At 38.8% G+C, this 24,714-nt stretch overlaps 1 protein-coding gene across 8 annotated transcripts in view; it reads left to right on the top strand.

Annotated features, from left to right (window-relative positions):
- The window catches only part of SYT1 (synaptotagmin 1), a 511,405-nt gene that overhangs the window by 374,763 nt on the left and 111,928 nt on the right, over positions 1 to 24,714 (top strand). For 7 of the 8 annotated variants that reach the window (XM_073327692.2, XM_073327691.2, XM_073327688.2 and 4 more), the window contains 3 exons: positions 3,560 to 3,744; positions 19,863 to 19,985; positions 23,899 to 24,066. In XM_073327692.2, the coding sequence (XP_073183793.1) occupies positions 3,560 to 3,744; positions 19,863 to 19,985; positions 23,899 to 24,066 (476 nt within the window). The remainder of the gene's footprint in view (positions 1 to 3,559; positions 3,745 to 19,862; positions 19,986 to 23,898; positions 24,067 to 24,714) is intronic. The other variant, XM_073327686.1, reaches the window with a different exon arrangement.

Below are 24,714 nucleotides of genomic sequence, written 5' to 3'. Positions count from 1 at the left end.
AGATAACAATGAAAAGCCTACATGCATGTTATCTTACTTAAACTTTAGCCTTTCCTTGCAACAATATATTATATTATTCCTGCTTGTTTCAGGCACGCACACACACCATTGGGGCTGGGCGAGACAGGCTGTACTTCCTACTGCTCCTGCCTTTCTGATGTCTGACCCACCAGTCAATGTGTCTCCCTCAAGTCACAGACTGCCTTTTTATCCTTTTCAACCATTCAATGATTATTTTTTTCAAGAGTCCCTGCCCCTAGATCTCCTGGGGCTTTGAGCAGCACGCCTGAATCTGGTCACACATTTCTTCAGAGGGAGTCTGAGATCGCCTTCCAGCAATGTATTGTCCATTGAATTAGAGTCTTTGCCAGACTCCAGCTGGAATTAACCTTTAGGGTTCCATAAAGCCAGCCACCACACAATAACTACCAAATCTACAGATTATAAACTTCATAAAATTAATACAGATATCTCCCTCATTCTTCATATTCGGTATGTCAGAAAATTAACAGCCATAGGCATACATTTGCAAAAGTGACGAGTGATTTAGAGTGCCTCTGTTCTGGGATGCCCAACTTGAGACATCTTAAAGGAGCCTGATTTTCAGAGGCTCAGCTCTTTCTGAAAATCAAGCCCCTTTACCCCTTTAAGGTATCAGAAGTTGGGGCACACAAAAAATGGAAGCACTCAAAATCACTAGTCTCCTTTGAAAATCTAAGCTTTATCATAGAGCATGATTCATTCAATTCAGAAAGTTTTAAATAAAATTTCTATGAAACATTTTGAAAACAAACACCTGGTTCTGTTTCAAAACCTATACAGTTGAAATTTTACTTACGTTAAACCTCATTTGTACATTCAGCGCCAGTAATACAAGGCTGAGTGCTCTCTGCCAGTAGCAGTATTGTGATAAGCAATCTTCTTAACAGAGATTGTGCACTCAGATAGAAGAAAATATTCTTTACAGTCTGTCTGGTTTGGGGTGTTTTCCTTTCTTTTCCTGAAGCTTTGGCTGTTGAAGCCTTTTTGAAAGTCTCCAGAGCCTGGACAGCCTTAAAAGCTTCCTTCCTTTATACCTGTATTTGCTTTAGCAAAAAGAACTGGGGAGTGTCTTCTTTGAAGAGATGAATTAAAAATTCTATATCACTTTGAGCATCATAGTCATTTGTTCGTGATTTAATTATAACAAGAGTTATTGTCTGCAATTAATTACAACTGGATTAAAATAAACAGTAAACAGTTTAACAAAGGAGCTGAGGGTCTGTGTGTCAAGGCAGCAGTGCTTGAAGAACTCCCCATGGTGCTGCTGCCTCATTACTCTGGGCTGCAGTGCCAGAGGGCCCCTTCATTCAACATGGTTTCAGCATGGAGGCACCTGACTGCCCCAGACACCTTCCTCTCATATTGTCTTTCTTCCCATGCAACATGCAAATCCAGGCTAACCCCCATCCTGCCCACCTCAAGTCTCAATCCCTTGTGTCCCCCCACCCTGGGTATATTCTGTTTGCCTCTCCATATCCTCCCTTTCCTCCCATGGCTCCCCCGCCACAGAGTCCCCTCTTTCTTCTGGAGTCCATCTTCATACCTCCTGTTGCCAGCCTGCCTCCCCACATCTCTGGAAGTATGGACAATGCACAGCTGGTGGAGCGGGTTGGCAGCACTGGAAAACAGAAATAGCTGCTGGATCTGAGCAATTCCTTTGGTTAATCTTGGCATAACTCAATTTAGATGATACTGAGTAAGGAGACTAGCACTTTGTGTTTAATTTCAGATGTTAAAAGTGGCCTGCACCTCTGTTGTAGACTGTGTTTACATGTGATGTTTGGAATGTATGAGGACTGTGGTTGGTGCGGTGGGGGGGCTAATAACAGAGGAACCCAATGAAACATGAGGAAAATAAGGTAAAATTTCCCAAAGGACGCATTTTTAAATGGTTTCTTCTGGAAGAGTTAGTAAATGCTTTACAAAAAAATAAATGACATAGAAAAGTCAATTTCCCTCTAAAATATTGTGCTGAAATTTGAAAACAAAATTCAAAATGTAAAGCATGAAATGGAGATTTTAGTCTTGCAATAAATGCAGATCTCAATGCAGTCTTAACTATGGAATTGCTACTGCCACGTCCATAAAAATTTCTGTTAAACAGCTGCTAATCTGCTCACTGTATCTGTTAACATTCATTTCTTTGATAATCAGTTCATATTTATTCTACATCCCGTACAACATCTCTTTTATGGCAACTACATTAAATGAACATTTGGAGGCACATAAAGTGTTATGGAATTTATTATTTAACTATTCCAAACATGTCTCCTACAGTCTTTTTTTATATCTATCAGTAAAGCAGTGTGAAAAATAAAAACTACAAATAAGGAAGCTGCTCACTAAAACTTTAATTTCCTTTTGAAGTGGCAGTCTCTAGTTCAACTTCCAGTAATCATGCTTTCCACTCTACTTGGCTGCTTTAAGCAATTAATTTTTCTGTATTTTCACTGTCAGCTTTCCTTTTGTGATTCACTGATGTAAATTTGTCAAATTCGGTTACCGCTTTTGTTGTGCCCTGTGTAATTTTAGAGATTTTTATGTGTTGAGTTGAGAGAATACCTTGCAGATCTGATAGGCCGAATACATTTCAAGACACACAAATGATTCTCCTCTTTAAAACCCCATTGGTTATCACATTATGTATTTTTGTCACGTATGTCAATGAAAAGTGTGGTAATCAGAAGAGGTCATATTAAAGTTTACTTATGTGAAGATAATTCTCATCATTCTCTTGATTTTTTGCAAGACCAATTCATCATCATTATTCTTATTATTATGTATTATTTGTTTGTATTACAACAGTGTCTAGAAGCTTGGACTGAATCAATAAAATAAACAGACATGTTTTTCTTTATAAGACTTCAATGAAAACATAGATGTACACTGAAACATTGCCAATATCAGAACGACTTGATGGTTATCAGCATAGATGCCTGATTGAACAGTCCTCTGACCTTGGTCATTGTTTACTGGTAACCTTGACCTGCATCTATGAGTAGTCCACTAGTCTGTCAAATAAAACAGTGGAGAAATGCTGCTCATTAAAATTGACTGTGTGGATCAGAGGCACTTCTTTACCTAGGCTCTGACTTCAAGCTAGGTTGGTTTATCAGGCCATAATGCCAGGTGGGTTACAAGAATGATTATACAGAGAGAAGTAAACAATTTCCTCTAAACATGATTAACATTTTAAAGATGGTTTTTAAATTTTTGCTGCATGCGTACCTTGTGAGTACATTAGACAAATCAAATAATTCCTGCTGATTAATCTAAACTGCAAGTTACATTCTTTGTTGTTTATTTCCAAGTATGTAGATAGATAATGCTTGCTTTGTTATATTAATGTTCTTTGTGTAAATATTCAATTGAGGGAAATATACAAATTCAACACAATATTTTTAGATACTTGCTCAAAGGTTGATAAAAGGTTTGGCTACAAATGAAATCTGTTGGTTTTTACATTTAAATTTACTAACAGTGTGCCACTTTGTGTGTGTTTCTTTTTCTCTTCCAGTGCCACCTTGGGCCTTAATAGCCATAGCCATAGTTGCAGTCCTATTAATCCTTACCTGCTGCTTTTGTCTCTGTAAGAAATGCTTGTTCAAAAAGAAGAACAAGAAGAAGGGAAAGGAAAAGGGAGGGAAGAACGCTATTAACATGAAAGATGTTAAAGATTTAGGGAAGACCATGAAAGACCAGGTAAAGTAGCCATCCTGTTCTTGGACACTGTTTATGTTTAAAGTGTTAAGTCTTCTAGCAATTATCTATTTTTGGTATTGCTCAATGGTTGGATAGTGGTGCTGTGTAGTGGAGACCAGCTGTATGTGCTTTGTCTTGGAGTTTCAGTTAGTAACCCCCTGGTGCCCATTGAAGGATGCCGATTCTACATGCACTGGTGCATGCTACTGATGGCAGCACTAGTCAATGCTTTCAAGGCAGCCAGTTAACTTCTCTCCTAATGAGAGGAGGAATACTGCAACTGGTCCATATAGAAGAGAGGTTTTTTGAGAAAATGGTGGTCTCAAAAATATAGCTGTGGGAGAGTCTTACAGCCATATCTATACAGGACTTTGACCAGGACCAGGTGCAATAGTGAGGTAGAGAGAACCCATGTTTGGATGAGTGGGGTACTAATCAAGGTCTTGTGAGACTAAATGACATGCAAGTGTGGACCTGGGCTACTAAAGCTCTTGCTGCACAAAAACAGAAGCTTACCTAGAGAAAGACCGAAAGCAAAGTGCAGCAGAAGAATGGTGGAAGAGATGCAAAGGAACAGGGGAAAGGGATGAGAAAAGGAAAGAATAAAAGAAAATTGGACAGGGGGATGAAGGCAGGGTTATATATGTGGGAGGGAGAAGATTAAAGGTGACAGAATACAGTTTTAGCTGAGAGCCAGTGAATGGCTTAGGGACAGATTCTCATGCTGCTGTTTGCACAACATTAATTTGAGAACAGCAGAGAAATACTTGCTTCCGACCTGTTTTGTGTGAGAGAGGTGCTATACTTGGGCACTAACTGGAAGGTTGCAGGACCCTGCATCTAATCCAATGTTCCCTTGGAACCACAGAATAGATTAGCATTGATCTGGAAGAAGACTGACTTTGACCAGAGGAAAATTCCACAGTGTTGGCTCTCTTGTGGGATGGGATGGTAAAGAGTTCAGATGTAAGGTAAATACACAGGGTGGCAAAATACAAACTAAACATCTTCACTAGTTATCTGATTAGTGCTAGGGTTGATAAGTGGGGATAAAATCACACTGTTGTGTAGATCATTTGGAAGTATTTCAGCAGCTAAGGACACACACGGAAGTATGTTTTTCAAATGTAGATTCAGGAGAATTAAGGAACTGCAGGACAAAACCTTTTCAGCTGGAGTAGGTGCTTCAGCTTCACTTCTGCAAATAATTAAGATTTTGCATGGGGAAGATTAGAATCCAGAGGCACTCTTTGTGCACTTGGGATCTAATCCTGCACCCCTGGAGTCAGTGAAAGTTCCACAGTTGACTTCAGCAGCAGCAGGATCAGGCCCTTTACAGCATGCAGTATCAAGCCAGAGAGCTCTTTAATATTCCCTTACTCCTTACATTTGCAGGCCCATTGACTAAATTTAGAGGCACAGTTTGCACATAACTGAAAATGGACTCTTCATTTACAGTGGCTAGCGCTGAAATGTGGACACACCATTTGAAAGCAATTAGCTTTACCAAGATATTACAGGCATTCCCTATACTTAGTAAGTAATATTGTGGGGAAAGCTCATTACCTTAAGACTGTATGGATCAACATTTTAATGGTGACCACTGTATATAGTTTCCTGTCATCAGAAGTCCCACAAAATATGTTAAATTCCACTGTTAAAGGGATCAGTGAAGTGAAGCTCAGAATATTATTGAACAGAAAACTTGGATCCTCTCTTGCAAAAGTCTAATGAGAAGTTTGGTTTACTTAATATGATAAATGTGAAAGAAATTTCTTATACTGTCTTGATTCAGGCACTTTGAGGAGGCATTCTTGGACTCCCTGTGTTTGAGCTATAGAATTTGTTCTCGTTTATTAATATTAAGTAATTGTCAGGTATTTCCCTCTGAGAAATTGTCTGAAAAAGCAGTTAATTAAATGCTGAGTTCGTCCTGGCCAACTTTAGCAAACTTTTACCCGTGGAAGCAAAAATAATTGGAAAATACTGTTTGAGCATATTGGGGATAAAATGCAGTGTGTTTGTTTGTGTGCTATCAAATGATACTAATGATAACAAACCTAACATTTCTTTGTAGGATAAGTAGTAGATATCTATGTGAGATTTGTCAGTAGATATCTGTGTGAGATTTGTTCTATATCATATAAGACTGTTCTTTTACTTATAGTATATTATTAAGTGTTGTTTATTATACTTGTTATGACCTGGATAAATGACCAATGACTCTAGCATTGACCTGTATTTAAAATATAAAATTGCGCTTAATAGTTAATGATGAGTTTGACACACAGTCCCTTTTTGGAGGAAAAGAAAGGTCAAATTCCAGTTACTAATTCATTGTCACAGAGATAATCAGAACTTTGCAAAAAAGCATAGAGTTTCAAGTCATATAGAACTTAACATCTTCAAATGGTTTTTATATTTATTGTAAAACAAATGTGTCCATACATTTAGAATTTAACCAGTGGTCTGTTAAGAAATGTGTGCACCAGTGAACATATAGGGTTGGATCCTCAGACGGTGGAAATTGTCATATCCATTGAGGCTAGTGGAGCTATCACAATTTCCACCAATCGAGGATCTGCCTTGCTTGCCGACATTTTCAGAAATGGATTGCTAAAGTTAAACTCTTAGGTTCATATTTAGGCATCTAAATCCGTGGCCTTATTTTCATAAACCCTGAGTACCTAGCAGCTCCTCTCAACCTTAATTCCTAATCTGGAAAACCTTGACCATATTTGCAGCATTTGTTTTTCAGTGTAAGCACAATCAGTTAATGATTTATTCTTGAATCAACACCGCAGGTTTTAGCACATGAAGACAGTGTACTGCTAAATTTAATGTAATATATTTCAGAAGGTAATCATTTTAGCGCCTCGGTTACAAATAAAATGGCAAGAGAGTGCCTCCAAGATATCAAGGAGATACATTTTAAAGCAAACAGACAAATAGATATAAAAAAGGTCTACTCTAATCCACCTGGAAAGAATTATTGAATTGGCTGTGTATGGTGCCATAAATCTGAAATGTTGCCAAAGCACAAAGGCTTGATCCTGTAGTCATTAGGCCCTAACTTGCAAAGTTCTGCTCACCTCCTGGATTCAACACAGGGCCTTCAGCTCCCTTTGATTTCAGTGGAAGTTGAGTGCTCAGTATCTCTTGGTAGGCAATAAGCAGCCTGCAAGTTCCAGTCCATAGTGCATACAGAAGTCCCATTAACTTCACTGGGAATTATTCCACTTGATAGAGCTAAAGGATTGGGCCCTCAAAGTAGCTTCTTTTTTTCTTCTTCCAATAAATAGTCATTAAAACCAATAACATTCCACTGACTCTAAGCTCTGATCCTCCTGGTAGCAGCCCTGTGAACACCTAGAGCCCCTCTGAAGCCAATGAGGCTCTGCATGGTCATTGGGGTCCATGCTAGTAGATCTGATTGCAGAGTCAGAACTTTAGCCTTAGCACTGGTAACTGTTAGACACTGAATTGTGTAATATCCAGTATTCAGATAGATGCATCATTTTTCAGCATGTTCTTTTTCCTTAACATAATTTTAATATGATATTTTGAATAAATGTTGCTGTGACAAGGAAGAATAGTTGAAGTACACATTAGGGTCCTGATCTTGAAACCCTTACTCATGAGAGTAATTCTTATTCATGCAAGTAGAGCTATCTGCTCCAGCAAGACCAATCGCATGAGTAAAGGTTGCAGGATCAGGCCTTTCTTGTGTAAAGGAGGTGAATAAAGAATATATTATCTGTGGAAAAAGGTCATTTCTCCTTGGTTTCTACTAATGTTTGTGTGTGGATATTTTAATTTTTATTTCTTCCTTCTATGTCATCCTTATCTATGTTGTGTCTCATGACTGTTCTGGATTGTCACTTGCGGTAGGTTTATTTTGCTATTTGGACACGCCTAATCTAAAGCTCTGATATATTTAGTCTCTTGACAGCTGTGGCTCCTCAGTGAAGATTTTTACATAGCTTTGACACATCAAAAGGCTGAACTAAATTGATTTTTTTATGGGATAAAAGGTTGTCATTTTCTCCATACTTAAAATATATTGAGTCAAAATGTACTAGAAAGCTCAAGTTTAAAATTGATATACGCAAAAAAGAAATGGACTGTTTTTATTTCTTTTTAATATGCATTTTCACTGTATCAAATCTAGACCAAAACAGAAAAATATTCAAAAACACCAAAAACAAAATGGTCTCTTTCTACTGGTGCTAAAATAATCAGCATCTCATGCTATTACTTTATTCTCATTATTTTGTAGTCTTAATACAGTGAGTACACTTCAAGCTGTCAGCCAAAGTCTACTCCACACCAGATTGATTTCAGTGGTGTATTTCCAGAGTTACACTGGTGAACCTGGATGCAGACTGAGTCCAGCGATTTTTAAAGATAGCCCTATCACAGTTTTCTGTGCTGCAGTTTATCAGTCTCTACCTATCTTCCAGTCTCTACCAATCTCCCATAATTTTCTCCTGCAGTTTTTTTTTATCTGTAGAAAAACATCCAGCTCTAGAGACACTATAATAGCTGCTGATTTAATGGGTCTGAATTTAATTCATTGGTACAGCAAATTTCTTGCTTACGCTCAGCCTTTGGGAAAGGAATAGACTTAATCACTTCTGTGATGAACAGTGGCACTGAAAAATTATCAAAAATTCAGCCCTGTTTCTTGGAGAATAATTGCTGTGATGGTCTGCACCTTTTATTGGGTCACAGAGCATTTGTGGAGAAGGAGATTTAATATCTCAGACATTTCTAATTGCATCAGGCTGAAATACTGCTATTTGTGAGAGATTTTTATCTTGGGGGGGAGTTTGTGTATTAGCTAAAGCAGGAGATTGGAAATCAGGCTGTATGGATTCCATACCCAGTCCTGCCATTGACTCCCTGTGTGACCATGGGTAAATCGCTTAAGAACATAAGAACGGCCATACTTTGCCAGGCCAATGGTTCATCTTGCCCAGTGTCCTGTCTTTCAACAGTGGACAGTGCCAGATGCTTCAGGGGGAATGATGGACCTATCCTAAATGAACTTGTATAATTTTTTAACCCAGTTATATTTTTAGCCTTCACATCATCTATTGGCAATGAATTCCACAGGTTGATAGTGCATTGTATGAGGTACTTCCTTATGTAGGTTTTAAACCTGCTGCCAATTAATTTCATTAGGTGATCATTAGTTCTCGTGTTACTTGAAGGGGTAAATTACCCTTCCCTATTCACTTTCTTCACAAACCATCCATGATTTTATTGACCTCTGTTGTCTCTCCGCTTCGTCACCTCTTTTCAAAACTGAACAATTCCCATCTTTCATGGCTCTTTGTATGGAAGCCATTCCATAACCTGGATCATTTTTCTTTCCCTTTTCTGTACCTTTTCCAATTCTAGTATATCTCTTTAGAGATGGGGCAACCGAACTGCATGCAGTATTCAAGGTGTGGGTGTATCACAAATGTATATAGTGTGTGATACAGCATGGCCAGAGGGCAGCAGGAGAGTGTTAGAAGGGAGCCTTGTTCCCTGTAGAGGGAAGAAAGTTTTCTATAGATTAATTAAAGCACCTGAAGCCAATTAAAGCACCTGAAGCCAGTCACCTAATAATCCTCCCCGCCCCCCGCTTCACTCAGACAAGGAAAGGAGTTGAAGCAGAGTGGATTGGTGTTAGAGCAGAGAGCAATTTGGAGGGAAGCAGAAGAGAGTTTGGAGAAGAGCTGCGGTGGGCTAAGAAGACCAAGACCCTAGGTAAAGGGACACCTGGTTTGTGCAGAGGGAGGGCAGGAAGTCCCACAATTTGAAGGGCAGGAGAGGGAAGTAGTCCAGGGGAAGGAACCACTAGTTCAAGCAGTTTACCGCTATCCGTCAGGCCCCTGGGCTGGGACCTGGAGTAGAGGGGCGGGCCCGGGTCCCTCCCACTCCACTCCCCTCCTCTAGGACACTAGTGAGGCAGTTAATACCCCAGTTCAGGGGCAAGAAATGGTGTCCTGAATCCTCCCCAAGAAGAGAAAGTGCGAGACCCATCAAAGTAGTGCCAGCAATTTGCCACAATTATGATATTTTCTATCTTATCTATCACTTTCTGAATGGTTCCTGTTGGCTTTTTTAACTGTTGCTGCACATTGAGCAGATATTTTCAGAGAACTATCCACAGTGACTCCAAGATCTTTCTTGAATGGTAACAGCTAATTTAGAACCCACCATTTAGTATGTATAGTTAGGATTATATTTTCCAACGTGCATTACTTTGCACTTATCAACCTTGAATTTCATCTTCCATTTTGTCACCCAGTTTGTGAGATCCCTTTGTAATTCTTTGCAGTCAGCTTTGGACTTAATTATCTTGAGTAATTTAGTATCATCTGCTAACTTTGCCATGTCACTGTTTAACCCCTTTTCCAAATCATTTATGAATAGGTTGAACAGAACAAGTCCCAGTACAGATCCTTGAGGGACCCCACTATTTACCTCTTTCCATTGTGAAAACTGATCATTTATTCCTGCCCTTTGTTTCCTATTTTTTAATCAGTAATTTATGAGAGGACCTTCCCTCTTATCCTATGACTGCTTACTATACTTAAGAATCTTTAGTGTGGGACATTGTCAAAGGCTTTCTGAAAGTCCAAGAATACTATATCAACTGGATCACCCTTGTCCACATGCCTGTTGACACACTCAAAGAATTCTGATAGATTGGTGAGAGACGATTTCCCTTTACAAAAGCTGTATTGACTCTTTCCCAATATATCTTGTTCATCTATACACCTGATAATTCTATACTATACTTTGCTATAATTTCAGCCAATTTTCCTGGTACTGAGTTTAGCATTACTGGCCTGTAATCACCAGGATCACCTCTGGAGCCTTTTTCCAAAGTTGGCATTATATTAACAGTCCAGTCATTTGATACAGAGACTGATGTAAGCAATAAGTTACATACCACAATTAGTAGTGCTGCAATTTTATATTTGAGTTCCTTCAGAACTCTTGGGTGAATACATCTAATCCTGGAGATTTATTACTGTTTAATTTATTAATTTGTTCCAAAACCTCTTCTACTGACACCTCAGTCTGGGACAGTTTCTCAGCTTTATCACCTAAAATGAATGGCTGAGGTGTAGGAATATTCTTCACATCCTCTGCAGTAAAGACTGATGCAAATAATTCATTTAACAGATTCTCTGTGATAGCCTTGTCTTCCTCGAGTGCTCCTTTAGCAGCTTGATTGTCCATTGGCCCCAGTGATTGCTTGGCAGGCTTCTGATGTACTTAAAATATAACTGCTTTTTCGTTTTTGTTTCTTTTGCTAGTTGCCCTTCAAATACTTTCTTGGCCTGCCTAATTATATTTTTACAGTTTACTTGCCCGAGTTTATGTTCCTTTCTATTTTCCTCAGTAGGATTTGACTTCCAATTTTTAAAGGCTGCCTTTTGCCTCTAACCACCTCTTTTACTATGCTGTGGCACATTTTTGGTCTTCTTACTGTTTTGTTTTGTTTTGTTTTTATTTGGGGTGTACATTTAGTTTGAGCTTCCTTGTTTTTGTGTAGTTCCCCTTTTTGAAGTTAAATGCTGCCGTGGTGGGTTTCTTTTGCATTTTCCCCTTTACAAGGATGTTAAATGTAATTACTTAATGGTCCGTATTACCAAGATGTTCAGCTATATTCACTCCTTGGAACAGATGGTGTGCTCCACTTAAGACTAAATCAAGAATTGCCTTTCCCTTTGTGAGTTCCAGGACAAGCAGCTCCAAGGAGTAGTCATTAATGGTATTTAGAAATTTGATCTCTGTATCCCATCCTGAGGTGACATGTGCCCAGTCAATATCAAGATAGTTGAAATCCTCCATTATTATTAAATTTTCTGTCTTTGTAGCCTCTCTAATCTCCCTACGCATTTCACAATCACTGTCCCCATTCTGGTCAGATGGTTGGTAATATACTCCTACTGCTGTATTCTTATTATTCAAACATGGAATTACTAAAGATTCTATGGTACTGTTTCATTCACTTAAGATTTTTCCTATATTTGACTCTGTTTTCTTTCACATATAATGTGCTGACCCCCACAATCACACCTACTCTGTCATTCCTATATATTTTGTACCATGTTATTACAATATCATCATTCCAGCAAGTTTCTTTGATGCCTGTTATTTATATCAGTGTCCTCTTTTAATACCAGGCACTCAAGTCCACACAATTTAGTATTTAGCCTTCTTGTGTTTATATACAAGCACTTACAAAATTTGTCAATATTTACTTGTCTGCCTTCCTGTGATGTAATTGAAAGGAGCTCTTTTTCATTTGACTGCTTCTCTTTGGTTCTTACCTGTATTTTATCTACTTCTATCCTCTCCTCTTTACTATAATATAAAGTATCCCCGTTCCGATGGGATGTATCTGTCTGAACCATGTGCTACACTGCAATTGTTGGCTTTCCCCCAGCCCTTAGTTTAAAAATTCCTCTATGACCTTTTTAATTTTATATGCCAGCAATCCGGTTCCATATTGGTTTAGGAGGAGTCCATCCTTCCTGTATAGGCTCCTCCTTTCCCAAATGTTCCCCAATTCCTAATAAACCTCTAATAAATCCCTCCCCACTGTGACCACCATCATCTCATTCATGCATTGAGACCCTGCTGTTTTGACCGTCTAACTGGCACTGTACAAGGAATTGGAAGCATGTCAAAGAACGCTACCATGTTTAATTAATGTTTAACAGCTAGGAGATATTTACTCCATTAAACTCATTAAATTATACAATGGTAACGTCACTTCACCACCCTTCAGTGTGTAACTGATTAGTTAAACTAACTCCATATTCTTATGGGCTATAAAACTCTTTGTCCGCATGGAAACAAAATATGCTGAAGGAATGAGCTTTTTAATGCTAGATGCCTTCAGCTATCTACGAAACAGTGCAAAATAATGTACATTAACCCACAAAAAAAGCAAGCATCAAATCCCAGTCCCAATGAGGAGTCACAAAACTCCCATTGACTTCAGTAGAGCCAGGATTTCACCTGAGGGCCGATAGTGCCCAGCAAAAAAGTCAACTGTCAGGCAACCGGATTTCTGGAACAAAGGTTCTCCAGCTGACACTAGCCTTCTCTTCTGTGATCCCTTTTCCAAACTGGACTCCTCTGAGTAAAGTTTCTTTATCTGATAATGATCTGCTTCACTGCTATGAGGTAGGCCATTTCCCATTCTGTGGTGTAGACTGTTTCCCTCTTTAATGTCTTCTGACCAGCACATGACCTCTCTATAACTTACTGGTCCACACTAATTCAAACTAATGCAGACTTCTAGAATGCCCTTATTCAACATCCTTTACATTTTTACTAGTAAAATTCATTTATTAATTTTTTAGGAAGTTCTTTTACAGTTAGAATGATTTTAAGTTATAATTTATACTCTAATATAAAATTATCTTAGATCTGTTACTTTCTGAGGTAAAGCAGTTGCATACTAGTTTCAATTATAATACCTTGTTTTCACTTACTCAGTAGACCAACCTCTGAGCTCCTTATTCAAGACCAAATTCTACTCAGCCCTTAACGAGTGCACCATAGCGGTTGGGGAGCATGCGAGGAGCCTTTCCCATTGCATAGTCCTCACAAAGGACAGGCAGAATTGCAGCCTCTTCACTCTTTGATACAAAGGGCCTACTGCCTCGTTACTCCCTCGGGGTGCTCTGTGCCCCAAAGGGGAAGGGAGAAAATCAGACCATGTCTCTATCCTTCCCCCTCACGACAAACTAGCCAGTAGGGTTGGCCAGGCAGAGGAGGGAGAGGAGTAAGCTTCACACCTAGAGGGGTATAGTAGCAGTCCCCAGATTCTTCCTGAACACACAGGTTCAGGTAGCTGTTCCCTGAAGCAGAATGCTTCCTAGTGGTCCTGAAAGATGCAGCTCCCCATCACCTCTTAGTTGTATGGGCTGTGCCTAAATGGCACAGTCAAGCTTTCAGTTGTTATACAGGAAAAGCACTCCGATACTACAGTGCTGAGTGTTATAGCAAATCCATAGAGAGAGAACTCAAGCAAATGTATCTGACCAGTAACTCTCCAAAATGTTCCCTTTTTAGGCTGAAATTTTCCATGTTTGGTCTCTGCCCAAAAATGATTTTTTCTGGACCATATTTGAGTTATGGTACAGTGGAAAAGGCATACTTTTCCCATTCTAAACATTTCTGTGCACACTTTTTTTAACCAAAGCCACACCAAAAAAGGTTGAAGTTTGACATTTGCCAACATCCTATTGGTATGTTTGGACACGGGGAATTTTAAAAAATAGCTGTTGAGATAGGACTTCTGAGCATGTTTAGGGAGAGCTGCCCCCAGCAAGATATTTGCAGTCCATAATAATGTTATTGAACCTACAAAATTATGAACAATATAACAGATGCTGCTGTTATTATTATTAAGAACATAAGAATGGCCATACTGGGTCAGACCAAAGGTTCATCTAGCCTGCATCCTGTTTTCCAACAGTGACCAATGCCAGGTGCCCCAGAGAGAATGAACAGAACAGGTAAACATCAAGTGATCCATCCTCTATCCTTCATTCCCAGTTCTGGCAAACAGAGGCTAGGGACACCATCTCTGCCCATCCTGGCTAATAGCCATTGATGGACCTATCCTCCATGAATTTATCTAGTTCTTTTTTGAACCCTGTTATAGTTTTGGTCTTCACAACATCCTCTGGCAAAGAGTTCCACAGGTTGACTGTGCATTGTGTGACTATTCAAAGGTTAATATTGTTAAGCAAAGGCATTTTCTCTTTAAAAATAAGCACAAAACTGAGGAATATAAATGCAAAGGCCTTCATTGATGCATTATTAAGACAACACAGTTAAAATCTCAAAAATCAGGAAATCCAAAAATTAATATCAAGATCCGCTTTAAACACAAGCATAGCAAATGCTCTCTCTGGTAGTTCCACTCTGCAGCTCCGAATATAGTCCAATCGCTATCTCAAGCAATTATGCCAAAGGGGAAGACAATTCATTGCCTGATTTTAGCCTTTATAGCAACCTGGGGCTTCACATTTCATAAGGCTGGCTATGCTTATGTTAATTGCACTGTAAAATGCATACAGTCCAAATTGGATATAGTGACCTATTGTGGTTATAACGATTAATTTAGATTATCATGTTCAATTTCAGCACACTGATACTGGCTGCAGATAAAGGGGCTGCTTGTGGGGAGCTAACAGTGCCATATCTCCCACGCTTAGTAGAGTCCATGTTCAGATTGCACCAAAGGTGGCAATATGGCCACAAACAATACCCAAACGAGCCAGTGAGAACTAATGAAACACTGCAAAAGCCTTGTCTAAACTCACAACACTCCTCAAAACCAAAACATTTTGAGTAACTGGCTGTCCATTTAAAACCTGGATAACAAGGGAGAAAGTGATGTCAAAACACCCCATGCTGGACACAGCTCATTACATGCGTCGCTATGGCCTAGTGCTGATGCAGGACAACAGTCTTGCAGCAGTAATGGATAAAGTAGATTTCACAGTAACCAAAGCCTGGCTCAGCCACTGGAAACTGTGACACAAAATGGGTTTTTAATGAATTCATGGAGAGAAAGCAGATGCTGGAAGAATGAGACTTGCCTCTCCTTCTGAGGGACTCTGATAAGCGGATGTAGTTACAATAGCGAGGAGACCAGGCTGTTTTTTTGGTGGATGATGGGAAATCAGCCAGTAACTTTTAAAGGTCCTCCTGTCCCTATGGAATAAAAGATTGGGGGGGTCACAGCTATGCTGTTCTTGAATGTGTGTGGAACTAATAAGATATGTACTCACATTGTGGGGATTTCAGCAGTTTCTTATTGTTTTCTTTGGAAATTCAATACACCTGTGGAGGTTAGAAAAAACAAGCCTGAATGATTGCACTTGAGTTTGGCTTAAAATAAAAGAGAGGGATGGAGCTTGGCCATCAAATTTGGGAAAAGGAGGGGATTGCCCTTGTGACAAACTGCATTGTTGGACAAAGCACAGAATTTTCTCTTTATAATATGAATATTGTTTTCCTGCCTGCACACTCAACAAGCTTTGCACAATCCTGAGGCCAGAGCAGCATGCAGGCATTAAAAATAACCCCATTTTTCACCCTATGAACGAAAAGGTTGGCTGATGGGATAGCCTTGGGTGGAATTCAGACTGCAATGAATGTTGCTTGGCAGGTAGACTTACAGACTGTACTCTACATGATTTTATTTTGTTTTCACTACCAGGTTGTTTTCATGGTTGCTATTGTTATCCGTTTCTTGAAGCATGAATTCATGGTCCACTTAGTGGGTGGAAACAATCCTGAGGACACTATTGATGAAAATATCCCTCTACAAAGGCACTGAAACAGTTTCGCCTATTTGGAGCCCTAGCTAGGTCATAGTGAAATTACTGAGGAGGTAGCAAATGCAATGCTGTAAGATAACGGAGACCAGATGCATAAGGGGCTGGAGACGTCTTCATGGATCTTTGCATGGAGATCCCTCATACATGATTCCTCTACCTTTCAATATAGAAGGGGGAGGATGACCACCCCTGCTGCAGTATTTTCCCATTTTGTGGCTCTCGTGGCTCAGCTCCGTGTTGATAGAGATTCAGGAAGTTGAGGCGGATCAGAGGACCCACTGTGCTCAGTCCCTTGTAGACCTTCAGAGTTTCCATGTGAAATTCTGGGAGTAGTAAATAGAGCCTGGGACTGTATTAGTCCTTTAGGGTCCTCTTTGTGGCTAATGCTGAGAAGTTACAGGGTAACCCAATCATAATGGGAGCTTGGCCCTGATGGGGGCTATGCTGTGAGGGAAGGAAGGACAGGAGAACCAGCAGAAGAACAGCTGTCCCTGCAGATTGACTCCTGTCTGCACATGAAAAAGGCCTGTTGGGGAGCAAGGCCTCCATGAGGAAAAATTCAAGAAACACTCTTCGTTGAACCCTATAGAATTCTGACTCTTCCCAAGTTTTTCTAGCACTGAGGGAATCGAGAAGAGATGAGACTACTGAAAATGAGGAAGGATCTTTGTTTACAGCGATGCACAAGGAAATAGACGTGTACAAATCCACTGTGCTATGGAAATGAGGAAAGAACAAGCACGCTGTGACTGTCACTCACTCTCTGACTTGAATTGCTCTATTGTAGTTTTCTGGAAGGCACTTAAACAGCAGAAGAGCTTTAAAAAGAGTTAACTAAAACATGGCACAGAAACGGAAATCAGAGTGGCATATGTTAATTGATGTCTGCACCACTGGCTAGAACTAGTTACAATGGCCATTCAAATATGGATCAAATAACACATTTGTCAACAATCCTTGTAATCCAGTAATCATCAGAGTTTACTGTAAAACATACAAGATATATAGTGGGGTGACTTATGTTGTGGCTGCAACCTTAACTTTTGCATTTCCTAACTTTTTGTGACATGAGTGTGAAACCTTTCACCTTTATGTTGCACTAACACAGGAATTTTTTTGCACTGCTCTGCATGTTTACATATATGTGCACACACAAATACGTAAAAAACATACATATGATGATATGATACCATGATTTTATTGTTTTTTGTGAACATTACTCAGAAATGGTGAAATCTCATGAGTGAATTACGAAGTCATCCCAAATGAGTACAAATAAAACCCATCCCAACAACCACACCACAACGTATTCTATTTATGCTGGATATTTTACAGAAAAACAAATTTTAAAATATTTAATGGCCTTTAAAAAATTATTAGAGAAACTTTTTACATCCCTCTCCCTGTAAACCCGTGCTGCCGGAGCACCATGAAATCAATTGTACAAGCTTGAAGAGGAAGAGAAATTATAATTATAAACTTTTTAATAGTTCTAAAAACAATCTAAAATAGTTTGCAGGCATGCTCGATCACAATATATTGGACCTAAAAACTAAAACACTACGATCAGTTGAAAAAAAAAAAAGACGAAAAAGACCAGGAGGGTCACAGTACATTTCCTTTAAATATTCCCTTTCCAAAGAACCTCAACATAAAATGAAAATCCCTAGGTGGTGCTTCAACTACTTTGACGCAATCCAGTGCTGCTTCCTCTTTGGAACAGAGTAGATGCATCACATGAGCAACTTCTGTGCCAACTTCTTTTGACCCAGATTCTATTAAAGTACCAACCTTTGATTTAAAAGCAAATTCCTTCCTTAAAGATAAAAATTATTGTATGCAGCTTGCTATGGTAACATCCTGTCCCTCCTCTTCTCCTGACCTTGGTAAAATCAACGCACTTGATCCTATTCTCAAAGTTTTATAAGTCTCCTGAATTTCTGACCCAAGGTCAGAAAGAACGATCTCGCTGCTGGAATGCCACTTTCATGCTGATAAAATTTGCAAATATAACACTATATATTCATAAAAAGAAAAGGAGTACTTGTGGCACCTTAGAGACTAACAAATTTATTTGAGCATAAGCTTTCGTGAGCTACAGCTCACTTCATTCAGTTGAATGCATCCGATGAAGTGAGCTGTAGCTCATGAAAGCTTATGCTCAAATAAATTTGTTAGTCTCTAAGGTGCCACAAGTACTCCTTTTCTTTTTGCAAATACAGACTAACATGGCTGCTACTCTGAAACTATATATTCATACAATCTACTGGAGCAAACATGCCAACTATCCCTAGGTAAAAAGAACAGTCTCTAATTTTTAGCAAAACATTTAACATTTTACCCTCCAGAAATCTTAGTCCAATATTTTAAAGGAGTTGAAAGGTACAAACCTATTTTTATTTCCCACCAGTCCCTCTTTCTAAAGTTCAAGTGCTGACATATATCCTATATATGCAGTAAAGAGGTTAGAACTAACAAAAACAAGGATAGTTGGAACAGGTCCTTATTATTTGACTTTCTGAGCTAAATCTTCTTCACATCGAAGTAAAAAAAACTAAACTCCCATTCGCTTCAATGGAAGTAAGATCAGTGTATGTTGTCTTCTCCGTAATCACTGGCTTTTGGCGCATTATAGAAATTTCAGAAGCTTTTCAAGCACTCCCTAAAAGGTACATGCAAGAGTGTAAATCTATGATGAATGCAATTTTCTCATATCAATTCCAGGTAAGTATTCAGTGTTTAATTCTTTGCCCTTGTGCTCTTGATATTATTTTCATGCTTATGAGGAAATTTTAATAATTTCATTTTAATATTTGGCTCATTACCCTGAGCCCCATCATGTAGTTCTCCCTCAGGCAAAAGTTTGCAAGATGGGGCACTTTTAATATGTTTTAATAATTGTATGTATTCCTTTGCAACAAGAATACTTCTGCTTTCTGGTACAGCACAAAAGGATGTTTTCAAATTGTATTTTTCTCTTGTGTGGCATCTAAGATAGTTGCTAAGTCTTAAAAAGAAGATTGCTGTTTTATGTAATAGACAAAATTATATTTCTCTCTAACTTTATTAAAATCAGTGCACCTGTAAATCAGTTTGGTTCAGCCTAGCTTTGTATAAAGAATGAATAAAAGGACAATGGGACTAGTGTGGCGGCCTTTTCTATGAACATGCATTTGCTAGTAGCATGGTGATACCTTTTGCTTCCATATTCATCCTAAATAACAACCTGTCAAATGTAGGAAGAACCTCACCCTCAATACTCTTTTTACCAGCCGTAATCCTACAGAAACACGTGGCTCTGTTGCAAATAATTCACAGCATGCACAGCTAGATTTGACATTGCTGAGATCTCTTTAAGGGGAATGAATGTGACTTTGCCTACTGAATAGCATGTTTGTCCACATTTGGCCTCTTTAAGAGGCAATTGGATCAGAGCAGACTTTTAAAAATATCAAGTTGACATTGACTTTCTGTTTTCAGACTTTGTAACAGTTCTTGCTGGCCATGTCCCAAGAAGCTTTCTTCCTACTTCCATTGCTTCCCTGCTGCTTGCTGATTTAAAAAAAAAGTTTTCTTGTGCAACTTGAATACTGTAAATATATGTAAACAGCATATATGGATTTGTGACATCATGCTTGCTTTTAATGGCTTTACAATAGATTTGAGGACAGAGTATCTATTTTAGGTTAGTGTGAAGAAGCTAGTCATATTTATTATTGTTTTGTTTTTTCTTTGCAGGCCCTTAAGGATGATGATGCTGAGACTGGGCTGACTGATGGGGAAGATAAAGAAGAACCCAAAGAAGAGGAAAAACTAGGGAAAATCCAATATTCTTTGGATTATGACTTCCAGAACAATCAGGTGTGGAACAAACAGCCAGTGATACATTGCTGTGCAGGTGAAAGGAGACTGCAAAAATACAGACATGCAGAGTAGATACTCAGCATTCTAGCTTGCACTGAAGAAAATTAGAAAGCAAGTGTGAAGCTTTATGAAACCATTCCTTCTCCATTTATGTTAAGGGTACACTGCATTTCTAATCAAACTTTATGCCAAAGTTGTTTTTTCTTCTTCTTCTTCTTCTTCTTATTATTATTTATTATTTATCATTTGTTAACTGTTTGTATTACAGTATCGCCTACAAACTCCAATCAAGATTGGGCCCCATTGTGCTAGGCAGTCTATGAATGCATTGTAAGACAGTCATTGCCCTAAGGAGTTTATAATCTAAACAGACAAGACAGACAAAGTGTGGGAGGGAAAATGGAGGCACAGAGAGGCTCAGTGACTCATCCAGAGTCTCACAGCAGGTCAATGGTACAGTGGAGGATAATCTCCTGACCTCCAGTGAAATGGTCTATACATTGGCCCATGCTGTCTCTCTAATTAATTAGAATTCCAGGCTCTCTTATCTAGTTCTGTCGGGTTTAGCAGAAACGTACAGCCTGCTAATCAATCCTTAGTCTGTCAGTGAAGTCCAAATAAAAGGGTTCTGCCCTTAAGAACTCTGCAGGGAGTTGGATAGAAAAAAATCTCCTATCTCCACTAATACCACCACCTGAAATTTGGAGGCTGGAAATTGATACAATCGAGATTTGGCTGCTTCTCCAGACTATGAAGGGGAACAGCAGCCGTGACCCAGTGCAGACCACCATAAACGTGGAATTTCAGGGGCGTGGATCTGTTTTCTATGGACCTGCTTCTCATGTCTTTCACCACTCCCTGAGCTTGCCCACATTCCTCTGCTCTGCCAGGCATGGAGTGCAAAGCTTCCTTGTTTGGTATCTGCACTCTTCAGTCTCCACAATTTTCATGCTCATATGCACAAGCACACACTAATTTGAAAAGGCTATTTCATTTATTTGGGACAGAAAACTCCAAAGAATGTTTCTTCTCCAAGTTATTGTCTTTGGGTGAACTTTTCATTTGAGAAATCAGATCAAAGGTTTGTTGTCTTTAAGGCTTTTAGTCAGAACAAAAAATTAGTCTCTATTTAGGGAAAGAAATGAATATTGACTGAAATTCCTGTAAATTTCTTCATCTAAACTAACTTCCATATGTAGTTTGCAATCTATTTCCACTAACATACATTCAGATTCTTTATCCAATGCTCTTCTTGGCATAAAATATATTTGTTTCAGTAGTGGAGGGGGGAGTATAGGCAGAAATTAAGAAATTCCCTGTATCTGCAGGAGGACATTGCATAAGGCTATGTCCCAGCACTATCAACTATATTCCCCAAATCATTTTAACTAACGTCTAACTGCCACTGCTTCTGCTTTTCAAAGCCAGAAGCAACAAGAATTCTGAAGTCTTTCTAGAGCCTATGAAGGAACTTTTTCCTCAACTCCCCAAGCAAACCCTGTAGTAAGAATTCTCTGCCCTATACTCCTTTACCTGGCCTGTCTTCATCACTTGAAATCCATAGGAAACTTTAGAATCTTCAAAGGGCAGAAGATCTAAGGGAGAAAAAAGAAAGAATAGCTGCAAATCTTTTGTGATAAATAGATCTGAGATCCCATAGAAGATGAAAATAAACTTTCTTTGTGAATTTTATTAAGGAAATGCCACATTGAGTTTGAGAACTAAATTTTCCAAAAACAAAACAATGTGATTAAAAACCATTTATTTCTTTTCCTCACACCACATCTTTGATAGTGTGCCATGTTTAATTAAGGTGCGAAATTGTATTTGTTGTGTGTTCCTATTTTATTCTGCTGCCCTAACTCTAAGATTAAATTTCCCTTCTGAGCTCTGGTACTTCCTTGGATGTTAGTGGTGTGATGGTGCAGCAAAGTTGCATGGAGCTGGAAACTGGAAACCCAATTACCATTTGGTGTATTCAGCTGGGTTAAAAATGGGAACAAGCTGACCAAAATACTCTTTCAGGCATGATGTTTGTGTTTTAGAGCGCAAGCTTTTAAAATGGAAGTGAATTCCTTTTCCGCTCTGTTAACTGTCATAGGCTCATTTTTCACTCTTTTATATGAAAGATTTGAGGTAGATTCTGAGCCTGTCCATGTATTTATGAACTATTATGCATCTAGAATAGCAATGAGAAAGAGAAGGGAAAGTGCCGAGTAGAGGTAAAGGAAAAATGCTTCATGGAGCTTAAGAAGGTAGGAAAGCACATATGACACATTGTGAATTTAAAATAGGCAAAAATAAATCCCACTTTGAAGAATCTGGGAGAATACAGTTACTTTCCCAGGTGAGAATGTAGTTGTTCCAATTGCTTGAGCTCCTATTTTTAATTTTTACATAACTGATCTATGAGAACAAAGAATGTCTTGTGGTAAAGGCACTGGATTGTGACTTAGAAGGATCTGCCTGGGTGTCCCAGCTTTGCCTCACATTTCCTTTGTGACCTTGAACAAGTCACCTAGGCCCAGAGTTTTAAGGTATTTAGGTATTGCTGCACACAGTGTTGCAACGTTTAACTAATTTAGGAGCCTAAATCTCTTATACAAAAAACGATTTAGGCACTCTGAGTCGATGAGATTTAGGCTCCTGTGTGCCTAAACCCCTTTATGCTCCTAAATCAGTTAGGCATTACAATGAAGTCTACAAAGATGGCTAAATGCCTTTAAAAATCTGGGCCATAAAAACTCTTTGTTCTCTGCCTGTAAAATGAGTTGGCAAATACTGCCTTTCTCTAACCCTTTGTATATGTTGTCTGTTCAGCTTGTAAGAGCTTCAGTGCTGGGAGTGTCTTTTGCTACCCGCATGTACAGCGTTTAACAGAGTAGGGCCCTGATCTCAGCTGGTTCTCTAGGGGCTACTGTAATACAAATAATAGTCATCGTCAGCTCTAGAGCAGGACATCCATCTTTCTGTGACTGAAAAAAAAAGATATTGTGGGTAACATTATCGAAAGTGCCTAGGCCTGGGTATTTAAAGGTATATAGGCATTGCTGTGCTCAGTGTAGCAACACCTAATTGATTTAGGAGCCTTTCACATTTTGAAAAGGGATTTAGGCACATAAGTGCTTAAATCCCTTTTAAAATGAGACTTAAGCTCCTAAATCAGTTAGGTGTTACAGTGTTGCACACAGAAGTGCCTAAATACCTTCAAAAATCTGAGCCAAAGTGCCTTTACCACCTGAGTCTATTTTCAGAAGTGATTTAGACACTTAGAGTCTATACCTCATTGACTTGCAGTCACTTATATGCCTTTAAAAATATTACTGTTTAGTGCCTAAGACCCATGTTTGCACAGAGAAATAAATGTGAAGATCGCAAGACCCACTTTTTCTGTGAAAATTCTACCCCATACCAAAGATTTGCATTTAACTTTCTTGTTTCTTTTATTAGGTAGTTTGGGGATGGTTTTGGAATACAGATTTCATAGTCAAAATTGCACATTCATGATTGTTTAACAAAGTATTTTCTAATCACAGTGCCCTGCACAGAAAACGAGTGCACAAGCAACTATAGCAATTGGAAACCTATTTGATTGCAGTCTTTTTTAAAAAAATGAATTTCATATTTAACTGTAATCAGCTGCTCTTTAAAGAGCCTCTTTTCTGCTTAAAAACACACTGCTTACAGTCTCCTTCCATAACTGGTTTTATGCAGTCTATAGCTTTGCTCCGTTTGCCTTTTGTGGAGAGGCTCTTGAAAGGATGGTAGATGTTTTTGTTTGCTTTTTTCTTTTAAAGCTGAGCAACAAGCGAAAAAAAAAAGTAGTAATGACCGAAAAATCTCCATTTTTGACTACAGAAATCTTGTCTCTTCAGTATTCTGTTCTCTCTCTCTCTCTCTCTCCTTTCAGCTTTTGGTAGGGATTATTCAGGCAGCTGAGCTCCCTGCTTTAGATATGGGTGGAACATCTGATCCCTATGTGAAAGTTTTCCTGCTGCCTGATAAGAAGAAGAAATATGAAACAAAAGTCCACAGAAAGACCCTTAACCCTGTCTTCAATGAGCAATTTACGTTCAAGGTATTCCTTTGATAATTATTTGGAACTTATTTCTTTGTTCATTACATAGAGTAAAGTTTCATCTCATGCTCAGTATTGCTCATGTCTTTGTTAGTTGGTGACCTGAGGCACAGTGGATTTTTCTCTTGCAGAAACCTTTGAGATTCAGTTTTGTGATGAAAAATGTAGTCACATTGGGCCAGATCCTTTGAGGGTATAATTAGACTTAGCTTCACTCACTACAATTAAGCTATGCCCATTATTCTAACTGGAGGACTGGCCCATACCTTGTAGTTGGAGACTACTGCAAAATAGAGTGACACTTTGACAAAGGTATATGTGAATTTCACTCAGCTAGCATTTTGCAACAGTCTGATTTATGAATTCTGCTTTACTACTCCTTGTTCCCCTCCAAAATAAATTAAAGCATGAACAAGGCATATGGATGAAGGGAACAAGTAAGAGATCACTCTTGCTCGGTTTTCTTATATCCTGATATAGTAATGCTTTACCATGCTACTTTACATAAGAGGCGAAATCATGACCCCAGTTTACAGGGCACATATTAAATAAATGTAGTTAAGGGTTTGATTGTAAAATTTCAGCAGCACTATTAATAGTGACTTAAGAAAATTCTAGCCATGCTGAAAGTCCAGTTAAATGTAATAA

The sequence above is a fragment of the Lepidochelys kempii genome, chromosome 1 (assembly GCF_965140285.1).
Source record: "Lepidochelys kempii isolate rLepKem1 chromosome 1, rLepKem1.hap1, whole genome shotgun sequence".
NCBI lineage: Eukaryota > Metazoa > Chordata > Testudines > Cheloniidae > Lepidochelys > Lepidochelys kempii.
This window is presented reverse-complemented; position numbering and strand designations above follow the sequence as displayed.